Genomic DNA, 22137 nt, shown 5'->3' on the forward strand with positions numbered 1-22137 from the left:
TCCTTCTCATTACTATCCAGCCCACCCTGATAGGTCCGCAGTGGTTGAGGACTGGCAGTTGAGCAGTGATGCCCGTTCCCCTTTCTTCCTCAGTATATACAATCCATCCACTTCTGCCCTGCTAAATCTGCTAACCTGTGCAAAGATTTAAAAAGTGCCCAATAATTCCATGTTCAGTTGTTTGTCCTCAAAGGAGAGCAGTAGAAGGAAGGTGACTTTGTAAAACTGTAGAGGACAGAAATTGAAAGGAATATTTTCTAGTTATTACTAAAATTTTCTGCTTTACTTTTGCAGTCAGACTGAGAATGTCCAAACACTTGTGTTTCCTGTGATGTACCTCAATGAGGTAAGACTAATTAAATCTCATTCGTCAGGTTGATGATACAAATACTATTGCCAGTATGTGAAGGCACTAATCTATTCCATATAAATAAAAGAATTAGGAGCGAGAGTAGACCTTTCAGCTGTATAAGCCTGCCCTGCCGTTTAATAGGATAATGACTGGTTTGATTGTAATCTCCAATCTACATTCCTGCCTTCTCTTGATGACCTTTCACACCCTTGCTTAACAAGAATCTATCTACTTCTGCCTTAAAGATGTTTGAGGATTGTTAGATGTTCAAAGACTCTGCTTCTACTGTTATTACATTGGAGAGAGTTCCAAAAGCTCTTGACCCTCTTAGAGAGGGAAAAAAAGGCTATATCTGTTTTAAATGAGTAACACTGATTTATATACAGTGCTAAACAGCCACTCCATATCTATCTGGGCAAGACCACTCAGGATCTTGCGTGATTCAATCATGACACCATTTACTCTTCTAAACTCCAGAAGGTACAAGCCTAGCCTCTCCACCCTTTCCTCTTCACACAACTAGCCCCCATTCAGTGTATTAGTTGAGTAAACCATTTCTGACTGTCAATTCACTCCATTCCTCCTTGAGCCCTGCAAAATTCGAGCATACCCTTCCTACTTTTGTATTAAATTCTTATTATGATAAATGATCATTGTTTTCCATTAGGTTTCCTTGTTACTTGCTGTTCCTGCATACTAACCTTGTACAATTCATTCACAAGAGCAACCAGTTCCCTCTGCACCTCCTGAGCTCCGCTGTTTCACACCATTTAAACAATATGCTTTCTTTTTATGCTGCCTACCAAAAATAACAATTTCCCATTTTCTCTATTTGCCACGTCTTTACCCACTCGCTTAATCTATCTGTATATTTTTGTAGCTTCCTTAAGTCCTCTTCACAATTTACTTTCCTACCTATCTTTGTCATCAGTAAATTTGGCAACCATACCTTTTGTCCTTTCATCCAAGTCATTTGTATAAGTTGTAAACAGTTGAGGTCCCAGTAATGATGTTCATGGCATACCACTTGTAACACCTTGCCAATCAGGAAGAGACCCATTTATGACTCCTAATTGCTTCCTTTTAGCCAACCATCTTTCACCTATGCCAATATGTTACCTCCTATACCATGAGCTTTCATTTGCCTCAATAACCTTTGCGAACATACAACCATGTATTCGATGAGGCACTTTATCATTTGTCTTTTGGAAGTCTAAGTACAGTATGTCATCCAGTTCTGCTTTATTGACGGCACATACTCCTTCAAATAATTCCAGTAGATTTGTCAAATATGATTTCTCTTTTACAAGGGAAACTATCCAAGTGCCTTGCTGTAACTACTAATGTTTCTAACTCACTAAATTGTCTTCCAATGGATTTTCATTTCATACCTCTGCAATCATTTCTGACCCAAGGTCTCATTTACTGTTTCACTGAGTGAGGTGGGAGGGAGTTGGATGGTTTCCAAGTTTCAAAATTGCAACATGCATCATTTAATTGAGACTGTTCCCATTCCGCAGACAAAATGCTGGTTGAACTGCCATGTTGAGTACTGAATCTGTTCATCAAGAATTGATATTTAGAGGCCTAAAGTATGGACAGTCTAGAATACTTTTCTCTCCAGTGACAAAGCAAGACAATGCCATAGAACAGCACTTCGTAAGCTGTGGGTCACCAACCCATTTAACGTTGGGGGAGAAACTGATTGAGGTCAGGCCTGGATGGTGCAGACTGTTAGTGTTAATTTCACACTTTGATTCACTTTTTCTTTAGGCTTGTTTTTAGATTGCCATTTGCTAACTGTTATCCCATCTGAATTCCAAACTCCCAAAACCTGAGTTTGCAGACTATTGTTGGGACACTTTAAGATCCTTGCAGACATTCCCATGCAAACTGGACCTGGAGCATGAAGCCCCCAAAATTACAGGACTGGTGGCACCTGTATGTTCCCATTGTTTTCCCTTGCTGTCCATTCTGAAGAGTTTATCCACCCAGTTCCTCTACCTTGTGATTTCCTTTTTCCAAATTGCCCTAGTTTTTTAATTTAATAATGTTTCTTGCTAATCCACATTCTGAGTGTATCACATTGACTGATTAGGATCATATTAGGCTGCTGCATTTAATTTTTGTTTTGATGTGGCAATGTGTTTCCATTGATAGGAGTCATCCATTTTCAAGAATGCAAGAAACAATATCTTGACTTTTTTAAATATGGATGTCGCATTTTTGGGAAGTAACTTCAGTGCATTGAGATTAACAGAAAACAGGCAGAATTAATAATATTTAAAAAGACCTACAGTAAACTCCTCCCCCTCACTCCAGTCACCCAATTTTGATGTGTCAGAACGGGGAAAAATTTGGAAAGCATTGTTGTTGATACTGCTCTATTCCAAAGGCAGAGCAAAGAATTGGAGTGGAGACACTGTACATTGCAATTATAGAATTAAAATGACTTTATATACGGTCCTAACCGAAACATCAGCTTTCCCTTTCCCCTGATGCTGCTCGGGCTGCTGTGTTCCTCCAGCTGCACACTTTGTTATCTCTGACTCCAGCATCTGCAATTCTTGCTACCTCACTAATATATGGTCTGCTTTACAAGTAGTTCTGCTATTCCATCAAAAGTGTGTATACTTACCAAGTGGCTGTTGGCTATTAAATTAATGTGGATAGTGTGGAACAATTTATTGCAGTGAACCAGCTTATGGTTTTGCTGTTTTCAGAACAATAAATATTTGTATTGTAGATTGTGATTACCTTGTCCAGTAGATTTTTATTTCCTGTTTCTTTCAGTTTTGCTTTTGCTTCATGTTTTTTTTTCTCTCTTGTTCCAGAGTGTTTTGATTGACAATGCATCAGCTGCTAAGTTGAATTCCATGCTCCTGCAGTCCAAAGTAGTCACTGTGATTCCATTTATGATAATGGGTTTGGGGATTCTCTTTGGTTTGATCTTTGTCATACTTGTGTGCACTAATCGCAATGAGGTTAATGAGGTATGTGTTCATGATGTATATGAAAAGTGCTCTGATTTTGCTGCCCCCTGGTTATATTCCATTCAACATGAATCTTATGGTGGCATATAGGATACTTATTAACCTGATTGAATTACTTCTGTTAATTTTAGTTGAGGAGTGATAACCTGTACAGAGCAAGCAAGTTTCTGCTTCAGTCTGCTGGCTTGTGCTGTTTTCTAACTTCAGATCCAGTGCCATCTGCACCTTACAAATTGCCACTCTTGTAACCATTGAATCATTGAAAGAATGAGCCAAAAATAACAGGTCCTGTATCTTTGAGTGTTTGCACTGTTTCATAATGCAACACCTCATTGCCCTGGCCTAAATTTCCACTGATGAATGATGTACTATTTGCTGCATGTAGCATTTTGTTGTAACCCCAACAAACGCAACTTGTGCACATTTAACTGATAAAATTCACCAAACCAATCAAACATCACTTTCTCCACCCACATCCCTCCATTAGCTAGGTAAAACAAAAAGTTCACAAATACTGTTCTGATCAAAGAAAATAGACAATATATGCCTATTTTTAACACGTCTCTACCTGCATTAATTGTGTCTCCATTATGTTGACAACAGTTTTTGTGTGACCAAAGCTTCTAGTTTGTAACTTTATCTTGCCTGATAAAGCTCTTCTTCAGAGAAAAGACTAATTGTGTTGCCTTATTCCTTAAACTTGCTTGAAAAAAAGCTTATTTGCTCGTATCTATTAGAGGTGTCAGAACTTGGGTGACATTTTGATGGAGGGCATATTCTTTTCCTCATCCCAGCAGCGAATTTCTCAACAGAAGACATTGAGAAATAGAGAATTCATGATTCAACGATCCTGCCTGTGATGTTATCAAACGTCCCCTTCCAAGTGAAAGCTCTGTATATGATGGTGCAACAGGAGTTCAAAATGAGAACTTCACTTAGGCACAACAGTATTAAAACACAATATATTTCTTAACAGACCCAATTTAATAAACATTACGTCTGATTGTTTAGATTTCAGGCACTTAGTGGTGATGCTACAGGCCTAATAATCACAGATGTGAACGAATTTTCAGTGTGCACATGTTTAAATCCACCATTACAGTTTAAGAATTTGAAAAATAATCGCTATTATGAGAGTTCCATCTTTTCCCCACGTATTTGATGACCTCTCTTAATCTTTGTCCTTGGTCCTAGTCGTAAACTTTGAGAACAGTGTTGAAATTCATTTTTAAAAAAAAAATAAGCCAGACTATTTTCAGTGTCCAGAATGTAGTGGTGGTGGTGGTGGGGGAGGGTGTTTGCAGAAGGAAATTTGGTGGCAGAGGCTGTCTTATTGAGTACATCATCTTTTTAATGGTTCAACTGTTACTGTAAGCTATAGTATTTGTTATTTTCCTATGACTTAAACATTTTGTTCTTTCAGTGAATCTATATCTTGTCTTGCAAAATGTTCTCTGAAAAGGAAGGATAACATTTAACTTTCACAGGAGATTTGGCCAAACAATCAACAACACAAACTTATTTAATTGTTTGCAATTTTTTTAATTTACAAAAAGTAGCTTCTTCCACGGTCTTGAAGTTTAATGAATAATTTATTTGCTTTTTTTTAAACGAAGTTTAAAAATGTTTGAAATTCTTCTGCCATTTTAACACCAGTACTTTTTTAAGAATCTATATTGTATGACTTTGATCAATTGAATTTGTGGATCATGCAAAGATAAAGTTAGGATAAGGGCAAGGAACCAAAATTTAACCCAATTTGAGAATGGGTAATAAATGTTGGCCATTCCACTTATACCTAGACACCCTGAATGAACAAAAACATCAAAATTAGCATATTGAATGGAACAACATAATTGTCAAAAATTGAGTTTTGGGAAGTTATTGAGGAAGATTCAAAAATTATCTTAACTAATTGGCTATTATGAGGTGACAAAACACCAGTTTTCACGGGAGGACTGTATATAGTTTGTTCATTTTCTTTCCTGTTGGACTGTAACCAATCTTGAGATTACATTGTAAGGAAGCAAAGAATTTAACTTGTACAGTGCATAATCTTTCTTGTGCACCAAAAACATTTTACATATCACCATTATTTTCAAGTTTCTCGAGGGATGTTTCTTGCTCATCAAATGAGGACTTAACTAATGGTTGACGGAGGAATGTTAACTCAAACTGGAATTAACTATTAATGTAAAATGGTAGACTTGACTGTACAAATTGCAACAAGAGTTCTCTGTTACTTGATTAAAATATTGGTCAGGATATCAGATGAACTTCCCTTCAATGATTAACTTCCCTTATGGAATCTTCAAGGTTTTTCTCAAAATCCAGACTGAGAAAATGGGTTCAATGCCGAGGCAGGGGCAAGATAAAGAGTGCTAAATGAATAGTCTGAATCTTGGTGACAGAGAATTCTGAGTTCGTTGTTATTGAGAAAGTTTGAAAGTTGTGCTGGAGAAAAGAAACGGAGAGTTATAGTTACTTTTCCAATCATTTTGGCGTATACAGTTTTATCGTGATCTGATTTTGCTTGACGGAGTCCAGCCATATCTGGTTATAGATGGGGAAAATCCATTGCATTGCCTTGAACCTGAGAGGGTAAAGATGGGACATAATCAGAGGATCAAATAGAATGGGAGAAAATAAGTGTTTTACTGTAGAGTCACAGAGCTGTACACATGGAAAACAGACCCTTCGGTCCAACTCATCCATGCTGACCAGATATCCTAAAATCTAGTCCCGTTTGCCAGCATTTGGCCCATATCTCTCTCAACCCTTTCTATTCGTATACCCATCCAGATGTCTTTTAAATGTTGTAACTGTACCAGCCTCCACCACTTCCTCTGGCAGCTCATTCCATACATGCACCACACTCTGCATGAAAAAGTTGCGCCTCAGGTCCCTTTTAAATCTTTCCCCTCTCGCCTTAAACCTTGTGCCCTCTAGTTTTGGACTCCCCCCACCATGGGGGAAAAGACCTTGTCTATTTACCCCATCCATGACTCCTCATGATTTTATAAACCTCTGTACTTCAGATGTGAGGATGAGGGAATGATGGAACAAATTGACAAATTACAAAGACAGTAAAATGCATAACAAAAGTCCAGATGGTAGTTTTAAAGTGCAATGGTCAGTAACTTGCTGAAAAGTTTATTCAGGAAGAGATGTAGAAAAGCATACATTAGAAAGGGGCTGTGAATAGTATCAAACACAAGGAAGAAATTAGGTATGACCTGACTTGTGATCAAGTCTTAAGAGTAGAGAGGCCAAAGTAGGCTGGCAAAGTGGAGGGCTTGGTAATGTATGATGGCAAGAGGAGAGATCATCTGGGAAGGAGCTGAGTGAAAAGGTAAGCTGTGATGATGTAAATTACTGAGTGATTTATCCTTAGTTCATGGGTTTTGGAAGGAAAAGAGAGTGGATATGTCAGTGAGGAAGCATTTACCTTCCTCAGGAGTTTGTTGGCATGGTCAATGGTGCATACTTCTCTTGCTTTATTCTTGTAGTTTTATAATGAAATATATTTTTTTCATAAACAGGCATCAGAGGCAGAAAGGACACCCCTTTTGAAACCATCTTGAAACTTCATGCCAGTATTTCTGCAGCCTGGTTGAGAGAAACTATGCAAAGGATGCACGTTTGTTTTCTTTGACACATTCTAGAATTACCACAGGTTTCCAAGTCTCACAGAGCACAATGTGTTATCTATAATGTTAAATTCTACTGACATAACTAATAAGTTTTCAAGGTTCAGCTTGCGAAATTATACTTTGGTATATAACACTACTTCAAGTATCAAATGCAGCTTTTATAAATTTAAGTAATAATTATGATTTTTAAATGAATTACCTATTGCAGTTTTGCAGTGTTGACCACTATGACTTTAGTTTGTAAAGGCAGAACTTCTGTAACCAAGCATTTGCTTAAGATCTGTGTTTAGTTATGATGAAGTGTACTGTCATAGCAATGTTGTATTTGGCACTGTGAGGTTTTTGAATAAGTTTTATTTGTGTATATATTGAAGTATATGTAACTTAGCTTATTTGACTTTAATGATCGTGGTTACAGGTTGGGTGTTTTCTTCTGTTTTAGAGAGATCTGGTTTGTTCAGATGAGAACACTTATTCCTAAATAACATCCTTCCTTCATTTTCCCCCATCCCTTAGCTGCACTTATATTTACTTCTGCACTCGCCATATGGACTGGAAAGTATTTTTTGTAAATACACCTCTTGTGATATTAGAAAAGAGAGTAATGATGCTACAGTCAATAATATCAAAGTATTTATGAGATCAGGTGGAAAAAATGGTTTTGCTCATATTTGGGGGAGAAAGAAGGTAGTCAAATTAATGAGGAATGTCAGTGCCAAACAATGTTCTGTCTCTACGTATAAATTTGGATTTTGTTGGTGTCTCTGTGTACTGTTTGTCTTTAATTACACCCCAGCCATCATCAGTTCAGTTGTATATGACTTAATTCAGAATGTAATAGAAAAGATATGAGGAAGGACATATTGTTATTTACACATCCCTCCCTCTTATTCCTGTGTTTTGTATTCTGGTGAATCCACTAGTGGAATTGTGGGCAGTTTACTATTCACATCACCGCTGGCATATTCATGTAATGTAGAGAGTTTTGCCAATGAATTGTGGCATTTCAAAACTTTAGTGCATGAACAAAAGCAATTTAAGGATCCAAGTTACACTATGTATCAAATTAATATTTTGTAGACGTTGTTAACATGTTAGCTCATCATTTACTAGGGTGGTTAATAATCAAGTTAACATCCACCCTTGAATCTGTCCCAGCAACTGTACTTACCAATGGTATGTCATGGTTAAATTTCTGAACTTGGCCTTCTACGTTTAGGCCAATAATGTGATGCTAAGCACTGTCCAAAATATGATCTAAATTTTCAAGAAAGCAACTGTAAATTTCTGTTTAGGACCGGCCTTACTCACCTTCACCCTGTATGCCAAGTAGTGCACTCTGTATATATTTTAATATGGATTAAGATGTTTTAGATAATTTTTTTGATTTTTTTTAAAAAATATAAGCACAACACTTCATTCAAGCAGTTTTTATGATGTACTGACCCATGTTTGGCACTGCAGAATGTATGTAATCGTAATGTTATTTCCAAAATATTAATAAAAAATATGCTATTTAATGTGTGCACTTTAATCATACAAATATGCCTGTACAGTTTCACAGTACAAGATCATCCAGTAGGTTGTGGCAAATCAGCAATTTCCACAGTATGTGTTAGAATCACTCTCAAAATCACCTCAGGCCACTGAGTGATTATGCCGTCAGTATTCTTCTTCTGTGGCTAGAGATTTCCTTGACTTTCAGGGAAGTGAAGTAGTTTTGAATCCAAAGATCATTTTTGGAAGAGTGAAAATGAGTAGTTTCCAAAGCGTGGTTTCTTTACTTCAAAATAATGATGTTTGGACCTTCTTGTCCACTGGCTTAGGCTGAGAATGTTTGTAATGAACATATTGAAATCCTGCAACGGGAGAAATACTCATTCACAAATTGTATTGGTTCACATTGTACTTCAACCGACTCTATAAGTACAAGCTATTCTAGATATTCTCACGGCTGGTTATCAGTGCTTCAGCATACACCTCAAATGTCTATTCATTGGAATACTTACTGGTATACTAATCCAGGAAGGAAACATGAGAAAAGCTATTAATCAAAAGGAATGAGCGAGACAGAGAGGAGGTACAAATAGTTGATAGTATGGAACAGTCGATGGTGTTGCTGAAAACCAACTTTCTGTAGAAGACTTTTGACCTGCAATCATCAGGAGGGGTGCCATACCAGATTTCAAAGGGGGCAATAATTTGTATTGTCTGGTGCCTCTCAGCACCAGAGACATGAGTTCAATTCCAGCCTTGGGTGACTGTGTGGAGTTTGCACATTCTCCCTGTGTCTGCGTGGGTTTCCTCTGCATGTTCTGGTTTCCTCCCACAGTCCATAGATGTGGGGGTAAGGTGGATTGGCCATGCTAAATTGTCTATCGAGACCAGGGATGTGTAGGCTAAGTGGGTTAGCTGTGGGAAATGCAGGGTTACTGGGATAGGGTTGGGGGTGGGTCTGGGTGGACTGCTCTTTGGAGGGGCGGTGTGGACTTGATGGGTCGATTTGGCCTGCTTCCACACAGTGTATGGATTCTATGATAAGAAAAATTGGGTACTGATAAACTTACTTTGCTTGCAAGGGACAGTGCCCTGTGTTTTGATTGCCTGTATCTTCTAGCAAACTTCAGTGAGTCATGTGAACTTTAATTATCTTAAATTGATTGGTTCATTTAATTCTTTGCACACTCTGGATTATTTAGTAAATTTCACCTGTATTTGGATGGAAAGTGGTGGTCTTAGGTATTTATATAAGTTTGCAAGATGAACAGCAAGCAATGACTTGATTTGCAGTTGCCATTGATCCATAAGATAGCTGTGTGTCCTATTTTGGCATCAAGCTTGCATGACCAGCAAATAGCCCAAACCCTACTTCTGAGATTGGCTTTAACATCAAACTTGTATTGCATGAAGCTGTAGGAATTTCAATGTATCTATTGACTGAAGGTGGCTAGCATAGACAGTAATACTACTACAGGAGTTTGGAGTGAGGTGTATATGAATTAGTGTCACTGTATTTCCCAATAATTGATGGATCTTATCACAGTGTGTCCTTCCAGATGGCGACAACAGGTACAGTATTGACTGTGCTCCAACTATGCTTGCAGAACTCCAATATTGTCCAACATTTACCATAACCCTTAAGTTTGTTGCTACCAGGCTGTCTAGCTGGAATACATCTGCAAGACAATGTAAAATAGGATATGCAAATGTATATAATTTTAACAAACTCCAACAATTCACTTTCTATGCATATCATCCTATTGCCCTAAATGAGTGTCCCTGAAGTGGAAAAATGTACTGTGCCTCATCTGAGCAGAAGTACAGTATATTGCTTCATGGTCATAGGTCAGAATTTTGTGTTGGGACAGGTAAAAACAAAGTCTTCATTTTCCAGGAACATGCTGTAGAAAAGCAAACTAATTCCTGTAATGCTTAAACTACTCCAGCATGAAAGATGAAGGATAGATTTCCTACTCAGTTTTAAATATTGGTAGTTAATCAAAATCAAACCCTAACTAATATTAATGAATCACTTAAGCTCCTATTGCCAAGATGTATGAAGAAGCAGTGTAAAACTGTGTGCAGTATAGTCTGAATGTTTCAGTCTATGACTTGTTAACATCTGGGGATCAACAAGACCTTTTTCCCCCCAAATGTCAAGAACAAAATGGATTTTGTAACCCAAGATTTTCTTTGTTTCTCCTATGTTGTATTTTCTTGATGCCAAGTTTAAAAACATGCTCTAAACCTTGTGCCATGGTAATAAAATTAATTTACTGACAAAACTGCCATTTGTTGTAATACTACTGAAGTTATGCTTTGTAAATGATATGTCCCCCGAATGTGTTAGAACCAGAGATTTCTTAGGATCTTACTAAAACGCTTTGTTTTGATAAGAGAGTTGCAATCATAGGAATTGTATTTGAATACATACGTATCCTGAATTGCACAGTAATTGGTGATGCATTCAGCATCCACCCTGCAAGTTGCACCATTGGGTCTCTGAGTAATCCAGCGCCAAAGCATTGATCTCTTAATCCGCTGAACTAGTGGTTTCTGATTGTCAGAAACTGGAGCCAACTGCACCTACAAATAATTGTGTTATACATATTTTAGTGTCAATGCTTAATTGTTCTAATCAAATGAATTCTACATGACAAACTTTTTCAATTGACTTTTTTAATCTGCATATTTGTCAGTTCACAAATTAATTTTCTGACAAGTAATTGCCTTCACTTTGTTTGTTGAGAAATCATGGAAACTATTCAACAGATTACGACCATTTATCAGATTTTAATATCACTGTCCTGATTGGCAAATCTTGATTTATCTGGTTAACGAGCACTTTCCATATGAACATGCTTGAAAGCTTTCAATTTCTTTTTAAATTATTCATTCATGCGATGAGGGTGTCGTTGGTTAGGCCAACATTTAATGCTCAACTCTAATTGCCCAGAGGGCAGTTAATGATCAACCACATTGCTGTGGGTCTGGAGTCACAAGTAGGCCAGACCAGGTAAGGATGGCACTTTCCTTCCCTAAGGGGCATGGGTTTTTTTTGACAGTCTGATGGAACCGTGGTCAACATTAGACTTCCAGATTTTATTAAAATTCAAACTCCACCATCTGCCATGGTGGGATTCAAACCTAGGTCCCCAGAACATTATCTGGGTCTCTGGGTTAACGGTCCAGTGATAATACCACTAAGTCATCACCTCCCCCAAGCCATATCATAGAGTTCATGCAACTAATGATAAACTTGGCAACCCAGCAGACTGTTTGTTTACTTTCTGTCCGAAGGACCAGTTGGAGAAACTCAGCAGGTCTGGCACCATCTGTAGAGGGAAAACAATAAACATTTTAAAGTTCAATGATTCCAGCATTTCTGTTTTTGCTTGTTTCAGATCTCCAACATCCACAATTCTTCTTCTTATTTTGGACCAGTTTGAGAATTGGTTTCATCTAGTTGGTCTCTGGGCCATCATAAGGCTTTGCATATAAAGTAATGTTGCCTTACCTCACCTCATCCAAAGTGCTTAAGAAGATGGCTAACTTGTTGTCTATTAACCCTGGTGATTTAATCAATTGGGCATGGAAAATAAAGGGGAGAAAAACTTCAGAAAGGGAAGAGGTAGTTAAATTGTTTATTAAAAGGAAGCTAGGATTTCAACTGTACAGTCCCATGAATTCAATTCCTAAAATGTCTCTGCCTTTTTGACCTTGCTTTCTCAAGACTTTTGGTTTTGTTAAATATCCTTATTTTTATTTCCTCTCCATTTTAAGTTGTGCAGGAGTTTGGATAGACAGCATCTGGAGTACTGTGTGCAGTTTTGCCTCTGTTTTGGAAAAGATATTATTGCCATAGACCGAGAGCAAGGTTCACCAGACTTGTTCCCATGACAGTAAGCATATCCTGTGCAGTGTGGTTGGGCAATCGGGGCCCGTATTCTCAAGTTCTGCAGAATAAGAGAAGTTTTGATTGAAACTTAGAAAATACTTAAAATGATATTTAGGGTAGTTGCAGGTAAGTTTTTATTTTAAAAAAAAAAAAAAAAATCTGCTTGGGAGTCTAGAACCAAGGACCACATTTTAAGAGGGATACCATTTTGGACTGAGATTAGGAGAATATTTTTAATCAGACAATGGTGAATCTTTAGAATTCTCTGTCCCAGAGGGCTGCAGAAGCTCAATCTTTATGTTTAAATTAGAGTTTAATAATTTTTTGATTATCAATGGCATACAGGGTTATGGGGGTAGATGGGTTAAAATGTATTGAAGTGTTCAACAGCCATTTTTGTATTAAGTGGCAAAGCAGGCTCAATGGACTGAATGACCGACTCCTGTTCCTGTGTCTCCATGTTTCTGTTTTTATACATTTGTCCCAATGTATAAATGCAAAGTCTTAAAGGACCTTTTGCTGAAACTGCTCCACTACCGGAGCTAATTGTACATATTCATGTAAAGTCCATACATCTAGTAACTGAGTTTAACTCTAGCTTTTATTAACTTCTGTAAATTTTATTCCCCTGGTGTGAAACTTGAAAGTGCTTAGAAAAGATTTACAAGGATGTTGCTGGAATTGGATGATTTGAGCTACAGGGAGAGGCTGAATAGGCTGGGGCTATTTTCCCTGGAGCAGCAGAGGCTGAGGGATGACCTTTAAAGAGGCTTATAAAATCATGGGGGAAATGGATAGGGTTATTAGCCAAGGTCTTTTCCCCAGAATGGGGGAGTTCAAAAATAGAGCACATAGGTGAGAGGAGAAAGATATTTTAAGAGACCTGAAGGGGCAACGTTTTCACGCAGGGTGGTGTGTGTATGGAATGAGCTGCCAGATGAAGTGGTAGAGGCTGGTACAATTACAACATTTTAAAAGGCATCTGTATGGGTATATGAATAGGAATGGTTTAGCGAGAAATGGGTTAAATGCTGGAAAATGGGATTAGATTAATTAAGGATATCTGGTTGGCATGGACAACTTGGACTGAAGAGTCTGTTTCCAAGCTGTACAGCTCTATGAATTTATGGTCTAACATAGGAAAGACTAAAGCCTTAACTTCATTTTCAGAGTAAAGCTTCAACCTTTGGGCTGCTGGAACATTCATCAATGCTTTCCTGCTAAGCCATGCTTAGTAATTACTAAATACTTAAAATGTCCATCTACACTTTCGGGCAGTGAGTTTCCAATATGTACCACCCTTTGAGTGAAAACAATTCCTCTGTAAATCCTCTCTAAACCTCCTGTCCTTTTACCTTCCATCTATATCCCTGGTTATTGATCCCTCTGCTAACGGGAACAGTTTCTTCCCCTCGTAATTCTGTACACCTCAAGCAGACCCCACCCCCACACCCAGCTTTCTCTGCTCTAAGTTAAATGACCTCAGACTGTCTAGTTTCTCTTCATTGCTGAAACACTGTAGCTGAGGTGGCATCTTGCTGAATTTCCTCTGCAACCTTGTTAGCACAGTCACATCCTCAAAGAGTGGTGACCAGAGCTGTACGCATTACTCCAGCCATCACTTCATGTTTTATACAGCTCCCTTATAGCCTTCCTGCTTTGTATTCAATGCTTTGACTAATGAAGGTAAATTTCCAATATATCATCTTTATCCTCTTATCTATCTGTCCAGTTGTCTTCCAAGACTTGCAGATATATAAACTGTGGATCCTCTGATCATCTGCACTTCCTGGGTTCCTACCATTCATTGTCTACTCCTTTGCCTTGCTTGTCCTCCCAAAGAGCACCACATCTCCCTTTGCAGAATTAAATTCCCTTTACTATTCCCCATCAGATCAGCCCCCTCTATGTCTGGCCTGTACCCTATGGTTTTCCTCCTGCCTGTTACACTACCAAATGTCTTGTCATCTGCAAACTTCCTGATCAAGCTTCTTAAATTCATGCCTAGATAATTAATGTACACTACAAACAGCAAGTGACCCAGCACCCAACCCTAGGTATGCCACTAGATACAGGTTTCCACTCAAAAGCAGTGTCTGACTGTCACCCTCTACCTCCTGCCTCAAAGTCCCTTTGGATCCTATTTGTCAAACTGCCCTGGATCCCATGGGCTCTTACCTTCTTGACTAGTGTCCCATGTGGGACCTTGTTAAAAGTCTTATATTAACTACAGTACACTTATCCACATCTAGTCAGACAGGTGTACGGCATGGAAACAGACCCTTTGGTCCAACTCGTCCATGCTGACCCGATATCCTAAACTAATCTAGTCCCACTTAAGCTTCTCTTTTCCTCATCTAATACTATTTATTCTTCTGTCTAGCGTTCGAGAATATTTGGTAAAAGGTGAAGACTAGGACAAGGAACATATTAACCCTGCGTTTCCACCATTTTTTTGAAAGATTCTTACCGCTCCAGTATAGATTTTCCGATAAGTAACTGCTTCTAGTCCACTTTGGCTAGACACCGTTCTGCTGTAATTAAACCAACCCTTCTTTCAATTTAAACCCTTTATTTCTGCCCACTATCACTGAAGTGCTCTCCCACTGACACTCCAAGGGCTTGCCTGCTTTGTTCCCTAAAGGCTAGGCCGAGCACTGTCCCCTCTCATTGTAGGACTTGCTGTACGCTGGTTTGAGTTTAGCTCAGTTGGCTGAATGGCTGGTTCATGATGTAGGGCCAGGCTGACTGCATGGTTTGAATTTCCGCACCTGCCGAGGTTACCACGAAGGACTGTCGTTATCGAGCTCTCTCCTTGCCTCGAGCGGGTTGACCCTCAGCTTAAATACCACCAGGCGTCTCTCTGCCGAGTAGCCCTGTGGTCCAGTAGGACGATAGAGACTTTGTGATTCAGCACCTTTCGTAATGCTATCGCTATCCAAATTGTGCAACGCACAACTGAATCCCTGAAATACCCGGTTTACTGGACAAAACCGGCATTTAATATAAAGTGTAAATTCATGTCGGACAGTTCGCCTTTTAGATTCTCATTAGAATGCTGTTCGTAAGGCAAAAAATCGTTTTAATTAGGACGCTATTTAAAAAAAAAACAGAAAATACAGGGAATACTTGGTGGACCTGAACACATCCTTTTGTCTCTCCCCAAATGTTGCCAGAACTGGTCATTCCCAGAACCTCTTAAAAACGGCAATTATACTCTCCCGTTTGGGAGTTAGAAGAATTTTCTTCGACGTATGGAGGATTTCCTTGTACTTTTTCGCTATTTACTTTTCTTCGGCTGGAGGTTCACTTCGATGGCAATTGCGACAGTGTATCAATTAAACTTCAAATTAAAACACAGGAAAAACAAAACAGAAATTGCTGGAAAAGCTCAGCAGGTCTGGCAGCATCTCTGGACAGGGAGCAGAGTTAACGTTTCGGGTCGAGTGACCCCTTCTCAGAACTCAAAATGCCACCATAACTAGTTTGAGAAATGTGTTCTATTAAGATGTGTATTTTTTTTCCTCTCCCTATTTGAGAGCACTCCTTGATCACATAACCTGGTAGAGTTTTATCAATACATTTGAAAATGGGGTAATTCCGTGAAATAAGTATTTTTAACGACACTCAAATGTAACTGCTTCCAGTTCCCATACGAGTTTACTCAATATCGCTAAGCTGCCTTGAAGTGGCATTGTATTCTTGAAAAACACAATTGAACGTTTATATTTCTTCTAAAATGCAAAACGTAGTTACTATGACGGAAACATTAACAGTTCGATTTCTACATGTCTTTGTCCCTCTCTGAAAATTTTTATCTTTTTACAGGTTTTAGTTTACCACCAAAATATTGTATGACTCCTTCCTTCTGGCGTGGGAAAACGTCAGTTCTTTAAAAGAAAAAGTCATAGTTATATATTCATGAAAAGAAGATTAGATTTAGAGGGTCGTGGCCTCCTGTGTCTACCTTATTCACGCAAGACCTTTGCAGCTTACTACATGGGGTTTTCTTTTGCAACGAACCCCCAATAGCTTGCAAATACTAACAAAAACAGAAGTTGCTAGAAAAGCTCAGCAGGTCCGGCAGCATCTGTGAAGAAAACTCAAGAGTTAACGTGTCAGGTCCGGTGACCCTTCCTCAGATTTTCTCCTCACAGATGCTGCCAGACCTGTTGAGCTTTTCCAGCAACTTCTGTTTTTGTTCCTGATTTACAGCACCTGCAGTTCTTCAGGTTTTTAGCTTGCAAATACTAACTTATCCTATTTTTGGTCCCGCACGGCAGCATCAGATATTCTGCCTAACTGCAAGTCCAACTTTGAGACATACTTTGAGGTTTCCTATCTGACCGGATATAACTCTTGCTGAGCCACAGTTTGTTTTCCGGTTCGGACGAATGTGTATTTTTTTTTCGCCTGTTGTTTTCTAAATTATTAAAATGAGTTATCGAGGTGTGAGAATCATACTTTCATTTTAAAAATAGTTCCTTACCGTCATGGTGGAAATTAATAAAAGCATCCCTGCAACAGCAAGCACCTTGTTCAGCTTAGCCCTCATGCTGTCTAGTGTTTCAGTGCAAGGTTTGTGAACCAGTGTAGGAACGGCTTTCAGCTATTTATTGTTTATTATCCTGTCACCTGATCAGCACTGAGGAAGGCAGGCTCTCTGTGAACAGGAGGTGTGCAAAGGGCAACAGCCAGTCCACCCGGGGAAAAAAAACCTTGTTCTGGATTCTGGTTCAGGCTTATTACCCTAAGAGCTCGAATTTGAACGACGGAGCAGTATCTGCACTGTCACAGGACTGTGAGGTAGTTAATTGTGTGATCCGAGATTACACAGAATCGTTACAGAGCAGGCCATTCGGCCTATCGTACCTGCAACTGGTTCTATTTCCTAGTTTCAATCTCCTGCCTACTCCCCATTTCCAGTTCTAGTTTTGGATGCCCTTCTTATCTGCGTTACCTGTGCTCGGAATGTTTCTTCAAAGAAAATACATTGCTGTGTTCTACATAAATCTTTGATAAAAGCTATGGGGCCAGATCCCTTTCACCTCACTGAAATTAACTCACCTTCAATTGAGTACTTTCACATTTGATTTTACTCAAGTTTAGCTGCCAAATCCCACAAACAGCAAATAAATAAATGACCAATTACATTTTTTGGAGTGATTTTCCTCAAATGGAAACTTTCACATTGACATGAGTGGAAAGAGCCCTCATCTTAAGGTCTTAGTAAAGGAAAACACCTCTCATAGAAGCACAATCCCTCAGTATTGTTTTTTTTTAAATTATGTCCATCCCTAATTGAAGATGGCAGTAGGCTGTCTTCTCAAACTGCTGCAATCTATTTTGTGTAGATATGCCCAAAATGTCATTAGCGAGGAAGTTCCAGGATTTTGACCCAGTGACTGAATGAACATGATATATTTCCAAGTTGGGATGGTAAGTGGCTTGAAAGGATGCTTACAGGTAGTTGGGGCACTAACAACATCTTGTTTCAAAATTGGTACAGGGCTTGAATCTGTAGATTTCTGATTTACAGGACACAGTACTGTCACTAAGCCAAACTGACACCTAAGTTACAGATCTTCAAATACAAGTTTACCTTCTGTGAGAAAGCATACAGTATTCTGGTTTTACCCATCCAATCTATTTCACAGAATGTCTATAAAAGGTCATCTCATTATTTCCTCAAAACAAATTTGCAAATCACATTTAAACAAAAAGCTATACTCTTTCATTTTTGGAGAACAGGAACCAATTTTGAGAATATCTGTTTCCTCTTAGGCAGCCCCTTGATGACTTTCTTCTATTCCAGTCACGTGGGCACTGAGGTGACTAAAACAGTTCAATACTGGGTCTTCAAAAATAGTCACAACTGGGGCACATGGTGCTTGCTGAACCAGGTGGTGGGATGCTTGAGTTTTCACAGACCTTCCACTGTTTTTTGCTTGTTCTTCACCTGGCCTGTTGAAGATGCTCAAAATGTACTTTATGTTCCTTTGTGGATGCTACCTCTCCAAATTGTTCAGGCTTGGATGAGAGATTCCCACATAATGTTGGGGATAATGCATCTTGTAGATAGTACATCCTGCTGCAACTGAGCGTTGTTGGTGGAGGGAGGGGATGTTTGTGGATGTGGTGCCAATCAAGTGGGTTGCTTTGTCCTGCAAACTTCTTGATTGTTGTTGGAGCTGCACCCATCCAGGCAAGTGGGGAGTATTCCAACACACTCCTGACTTGTGTCTCGTACATGATTGATAGGGGAGTCAAGAAATAAGTTACTCACCAGTGTATTTCTTACCTCTGAACTGCTCTTGTAGTCACTATGCTTATGTGCCAAGGCCAGTTGAGTTTCTGGTCAATGGTAACCTGTAGGGTGTTGATAGTGGGGCATTCATGTTTTGGTAACACTATTGAATTTCAAGGGGTGGTGATTAGATTGACTCTTATCAATGCTGGTCATAGCTTGGCATTTGCAAGGCACAAATTTTACTTGCCATTCATCAGCCAAAGCTTGAATATTGTCCAGCGATAATAAGAACTGCCGATGCTGGAGTCAGAGATAACACAGTGTGGAGCTGGAGGAAAACAGCAGGTCAGGCAGCATCAGAGGAGTAGGAAAGTTGACGTTTCGGGTCGGGACGCTTCTTCAGAAGAAACGTCAACTTTCCTGCTCCTCTGATGCTGCCTGGCCTGCTGTATTCTTCCAGCTCCACACTTGGATATTGTCCAGATTTGTTTTATTTGAACACTGATTGCTTCAGTATCTGAGGAGGTGAACATTCCCATTTCTGACCTTATGATGGAGGGAAGATCATTTATGAAGCAGCTGAAGATGGTTGGGCCTAGGACACTACCTGAGAAACTCCTGGAGCTGACATGACTGACTTCCAACAATGAAATCATCTACCTGTGTGCCAAGTATGACTCCAACCATTGGAGAATTTGCCCCTGATACCCATTGATTCTAGTTTGGTAGGGCTCCTTGATGCCACACTCAGTTGAATGCAGATTTAACGTCAAAGGCTGTCACACTCACCTCACCTCTGATGACCTTTTTGACAATGGTTGAAACAAGACTGTAATGAGGTCAGGAGCAGGTGCAAATAGCACTATTGATGGCACCTTCCATCACTTTACTGATTTGTATTGGAGTACAATTCTGGTGCTGTTGATGGCCGACAGCGCTTCATGGATGCCCAGTCTTGAGTTGTTAGATCGGTCTAGTCTGTCCCATTTAGCACATGGTGATAGTGCCACACAACACGATGCTGGTTATTCTTAATGTGAAGGCGGGACTTCATCTCCACAAAGACTGTGTGGTAGTCACTCTCACTGATACTGTCATGAACAGATGCATCTGCAGCCAGCAGATTGGTAAGGATGAGGTCAAGTACGTTTTTCCCTCTTGATGGTTCCCTCAACACCTGCAGATCCCAGTCCAGCAGCTATGTTCTTTAGGACCCGACCAGCTCAAACAGTAGTACTGCTGCTGAGCCACTCTTGGTGGTGGACATTGAAAACCCTCACCAGAGACTATTTTGTGCCCAAGTGTTGTTCAATTGATTCAACAGCAAAAGGAGAGCAGTACGTGGTAACCAGCAGGAGGTTTCCTTACAGCCATAGAGTCATTGAATCATACAGCATGGAAACAGACCTTTTGGTCCAACCAGTCCATGCCAAGCATAATCCCAAACTAAACTAGTCCCACTTATCCAAGTGCCTTTTAAATGTTGCAACTGCGCCTACATTAACCACTTAGAGTCATAGACATGTACAGCATGGAAACCGACCCTTGGGTTCAACATGTCCATGCCAACCAGATATCCTAAATTAATCTAGTCCCATTTGCCAGCATTTGGCCCAAATCCCTCTAACCTCTTCCTATTCATATACCCATCCAGATGCCTTTTAAAATAATAATTACTGCTCCAAGAATTCAAAGAAATTGGCTCCAACACTGAAAATACCTCAAAAAGGAGCAGATTTTATGGCCACAATTTTTTTCCATCCTTAATCTTGGATTACTCCTTGCCCATATTTAACCATGCCTATGGGGTCCGGAGTCAATGTTGAGGACTCTCAGGGCAACCCCCTCCTCTATCCCACTGTGCCACTATCTCTGCTGTGTTCGCCTGCTAGTGATACAGGACATATTCAGGGATGATGGTGCCTGGGACACTGAGGTATGATTCCATGAGTATGACTTGCTCAGATTATTGCTTCACAGGTCTCTGAGACACCTTGCCCACGTTTGATTGACAGGACTGTTTCTACCATTGTCTTCTCCGGTGCCTCGGTCGATGCCAGATGGACCATCCCATTTCACTTCTTTGAGACTTGTAGGGATTGATACAACTGAGTGGCTTGTTAGGCCGTTTCAGAGGGTAAGTGACGTCCTTATTGCTGTAGGACTGGAGTCACGTATTGGCCAAACCCTGTGAGGATGGCAGATTTCCTTTCCTGAAGAACATTAGTGAACCAGGTGGGTTTTTCCTGACAATGGTTTCATAGTCAACTGTAGATTCTTACTTCCAGATCTTTATTTTAAATTCATGGTGGTATTCAAATTCCGGTGTGGGATTTGAACCCAGAAACTTAGAACATTAGACTATTACTCCAGAAGCTCAGCTAATGATAATACCATTAGGTCATGGCCTCTTGATAGAGATCTTGATGGGTTGGGGTGCAGGGGCCATTGGCAGTGTTGTGTGGATGGATCTTTGTCTTAAAAATGTTTAGCTTAAGCTCCATTTTCCTTTATGTCTCACGAACGCATCAATGATTCTTGGATTCATACAACTGAGTGGCTTGTTAGGCCATTTCAGACCGCATTCTGCAGCTTGATGGCAGAGGTTGAGCTAGTATTAGTTCTGAATTGGAGATGATATAGGTTGAACAGTTTCCTGTTTTGTCCCATACATTAGTTCTACTCCTGTGGGAAGCTTCATGAAGATGGGGTGGAGTATTGTGATAAGGAAGATGGAGAAAAACATTGGTGTGATAACACAGCCTTACTTAGCTCCAGTTTGTACACACATTGTAGCCGTTGTGGATCCATTGGTTAGGTTTTCAGCTTGGATATCATCCTGTAGCAGGCGGAGGATGATGAATTTCGGCAGGCAACAAAATTTGAGGACCACGTTCAACAGTCCCTCCTGCTTGACAGAGTCAAAGGGTCTTGTGAAGTTAAAGAAAGCCGTTTGCAGTTAGCCTGGTCTTGCCTTACCCTGAAGATCATGTCCGCTATGTGTGTTGAAGGATGGACTCTGCTGAGAACTTTTCAAACCTTGGGAAGACGCGTTTGGGGCGGGTTTTTGCCATACATTGGCTGTGGCGGAAAGCAGGGACGGCCCTCCGTAGTTCCTATAATCAATCCTATCTCCTTTCTTGAAGACGCTCACAACTACAACGTGAGACTGTGATTCTAAACGAGAATCTTTTAAGTCCGATTAATTAGAGCTTTGTCACAAATTAAATGTTTGTAAACAAAAGCAGTATTTTTTCAGAAGATGCTTGCCATTAGTTTGTTGAACAAAGTGAGTCCAGATCCTACTTGATCGCGATTTGAATTGATCAGTTGCTGGAGATTGCATTTTTATTCTTTTGCCATTCTGTAAATAAAAAAAAACAGCACTTCTGATACATTTTAGAAATAACTGCCCATGACTTCCAACGGAAGTGTAAATCCGTGTGGGTTTCTTCTGTAGCTTGATGTAAATATATAAACGCCTCACGCCA

At 39.7% G+C, this 22137-nt stretch overlaps 2 protein-coding genes across 2 annotated transcripts in view; one reads left to right on the forward strand and one right to left on the reverse strand.

Moving 5' to 3' along the window:
* The window catches only part of LOC109915756 (lysosome membrane protein 2-like), a 46743-nt gene extending 38225 nt beyond the window's left edge, over positions 1 to 8518 (forward strand). The window contains exons 9-11 of the mRNA XM_048604064.1: positions 295 to 346; positions 3187 to 3345; positions 6888 to 8518. Coding sequence (XP_048460021.1) covers positions 295 to 346; positions 3187 to 3345; positions 6888 to 6929 — 253 coding nt within the window. The 3' untranslated portion in view covers positions 6930 to 8518. The remainder of the gene's footprint in view (positions 1 to 294; positions 347 to 3186; positions 3346 to 6887) is intronic.
* On the reverse strand, positions 8509 to 16992 carry LOC125481528 (liver-expressed antimicrobial peptide 2-like). Its single transcript, XM_048593247.1, has 3 exons — positions 16886 to 16992; positions 10933 to 11084; positions 8509 to 8857 (listed from the first exon to the last, which is right to left on the reverse strand). Exons 1-3 carry the CDS (start codon positions 16949 to 16951, stop codon positions 8821 to 8823), a joined length of 255 nt encoding a protein of 84 aa, XP_048449204.1. The 5' UTR covers positions 16952 to 16992; the 3' UTR covers positions 8509 to 8820.
* Between the last annotated feature and the right edge of the window lie 5145 nt (positions 16993 to 22137).

Source organism: Rhincodon typus, chromosome 1 (assembly GCF_021869965.1).
Source record: "Rhincodon typus isolate 14 chromosome 1, sRhiTyp1.1, whole genome shotgun sequence".
NCBI classification, from domain to species: Eukaryota; Metazoa; Chordata; class Chondrichthyes; order Orectolobiformes; family Rhincodontidae; genus Rhincodon; species Rhincodon typus.

Excerpts from the sequence above, each read along its gene's own strand:
- LOC125481528 (XM_048593247.1), bottom strand. The coding sequence starts at position 16,951 with ATGAGGGCTAAGCTGAACAAGGTGCTTGCTGTTGCAGGGATGCTTTTA. Across the intron at positions 11,085-16,885 it reads TATTAATTTCCACCATGACG|GTGCAGTTGGCTCCAGTTTC; the intron begins GTAAGGAACTAT and ends AATTATTTGTAG. Across the intron at positions 8,858-10,932 it reads TACTGTGCAATTCAGGATAC|GATTTCAATATGTTCATTAC; the intron begins GTATGTATTCAA and ends CTCCCGTTGCAG.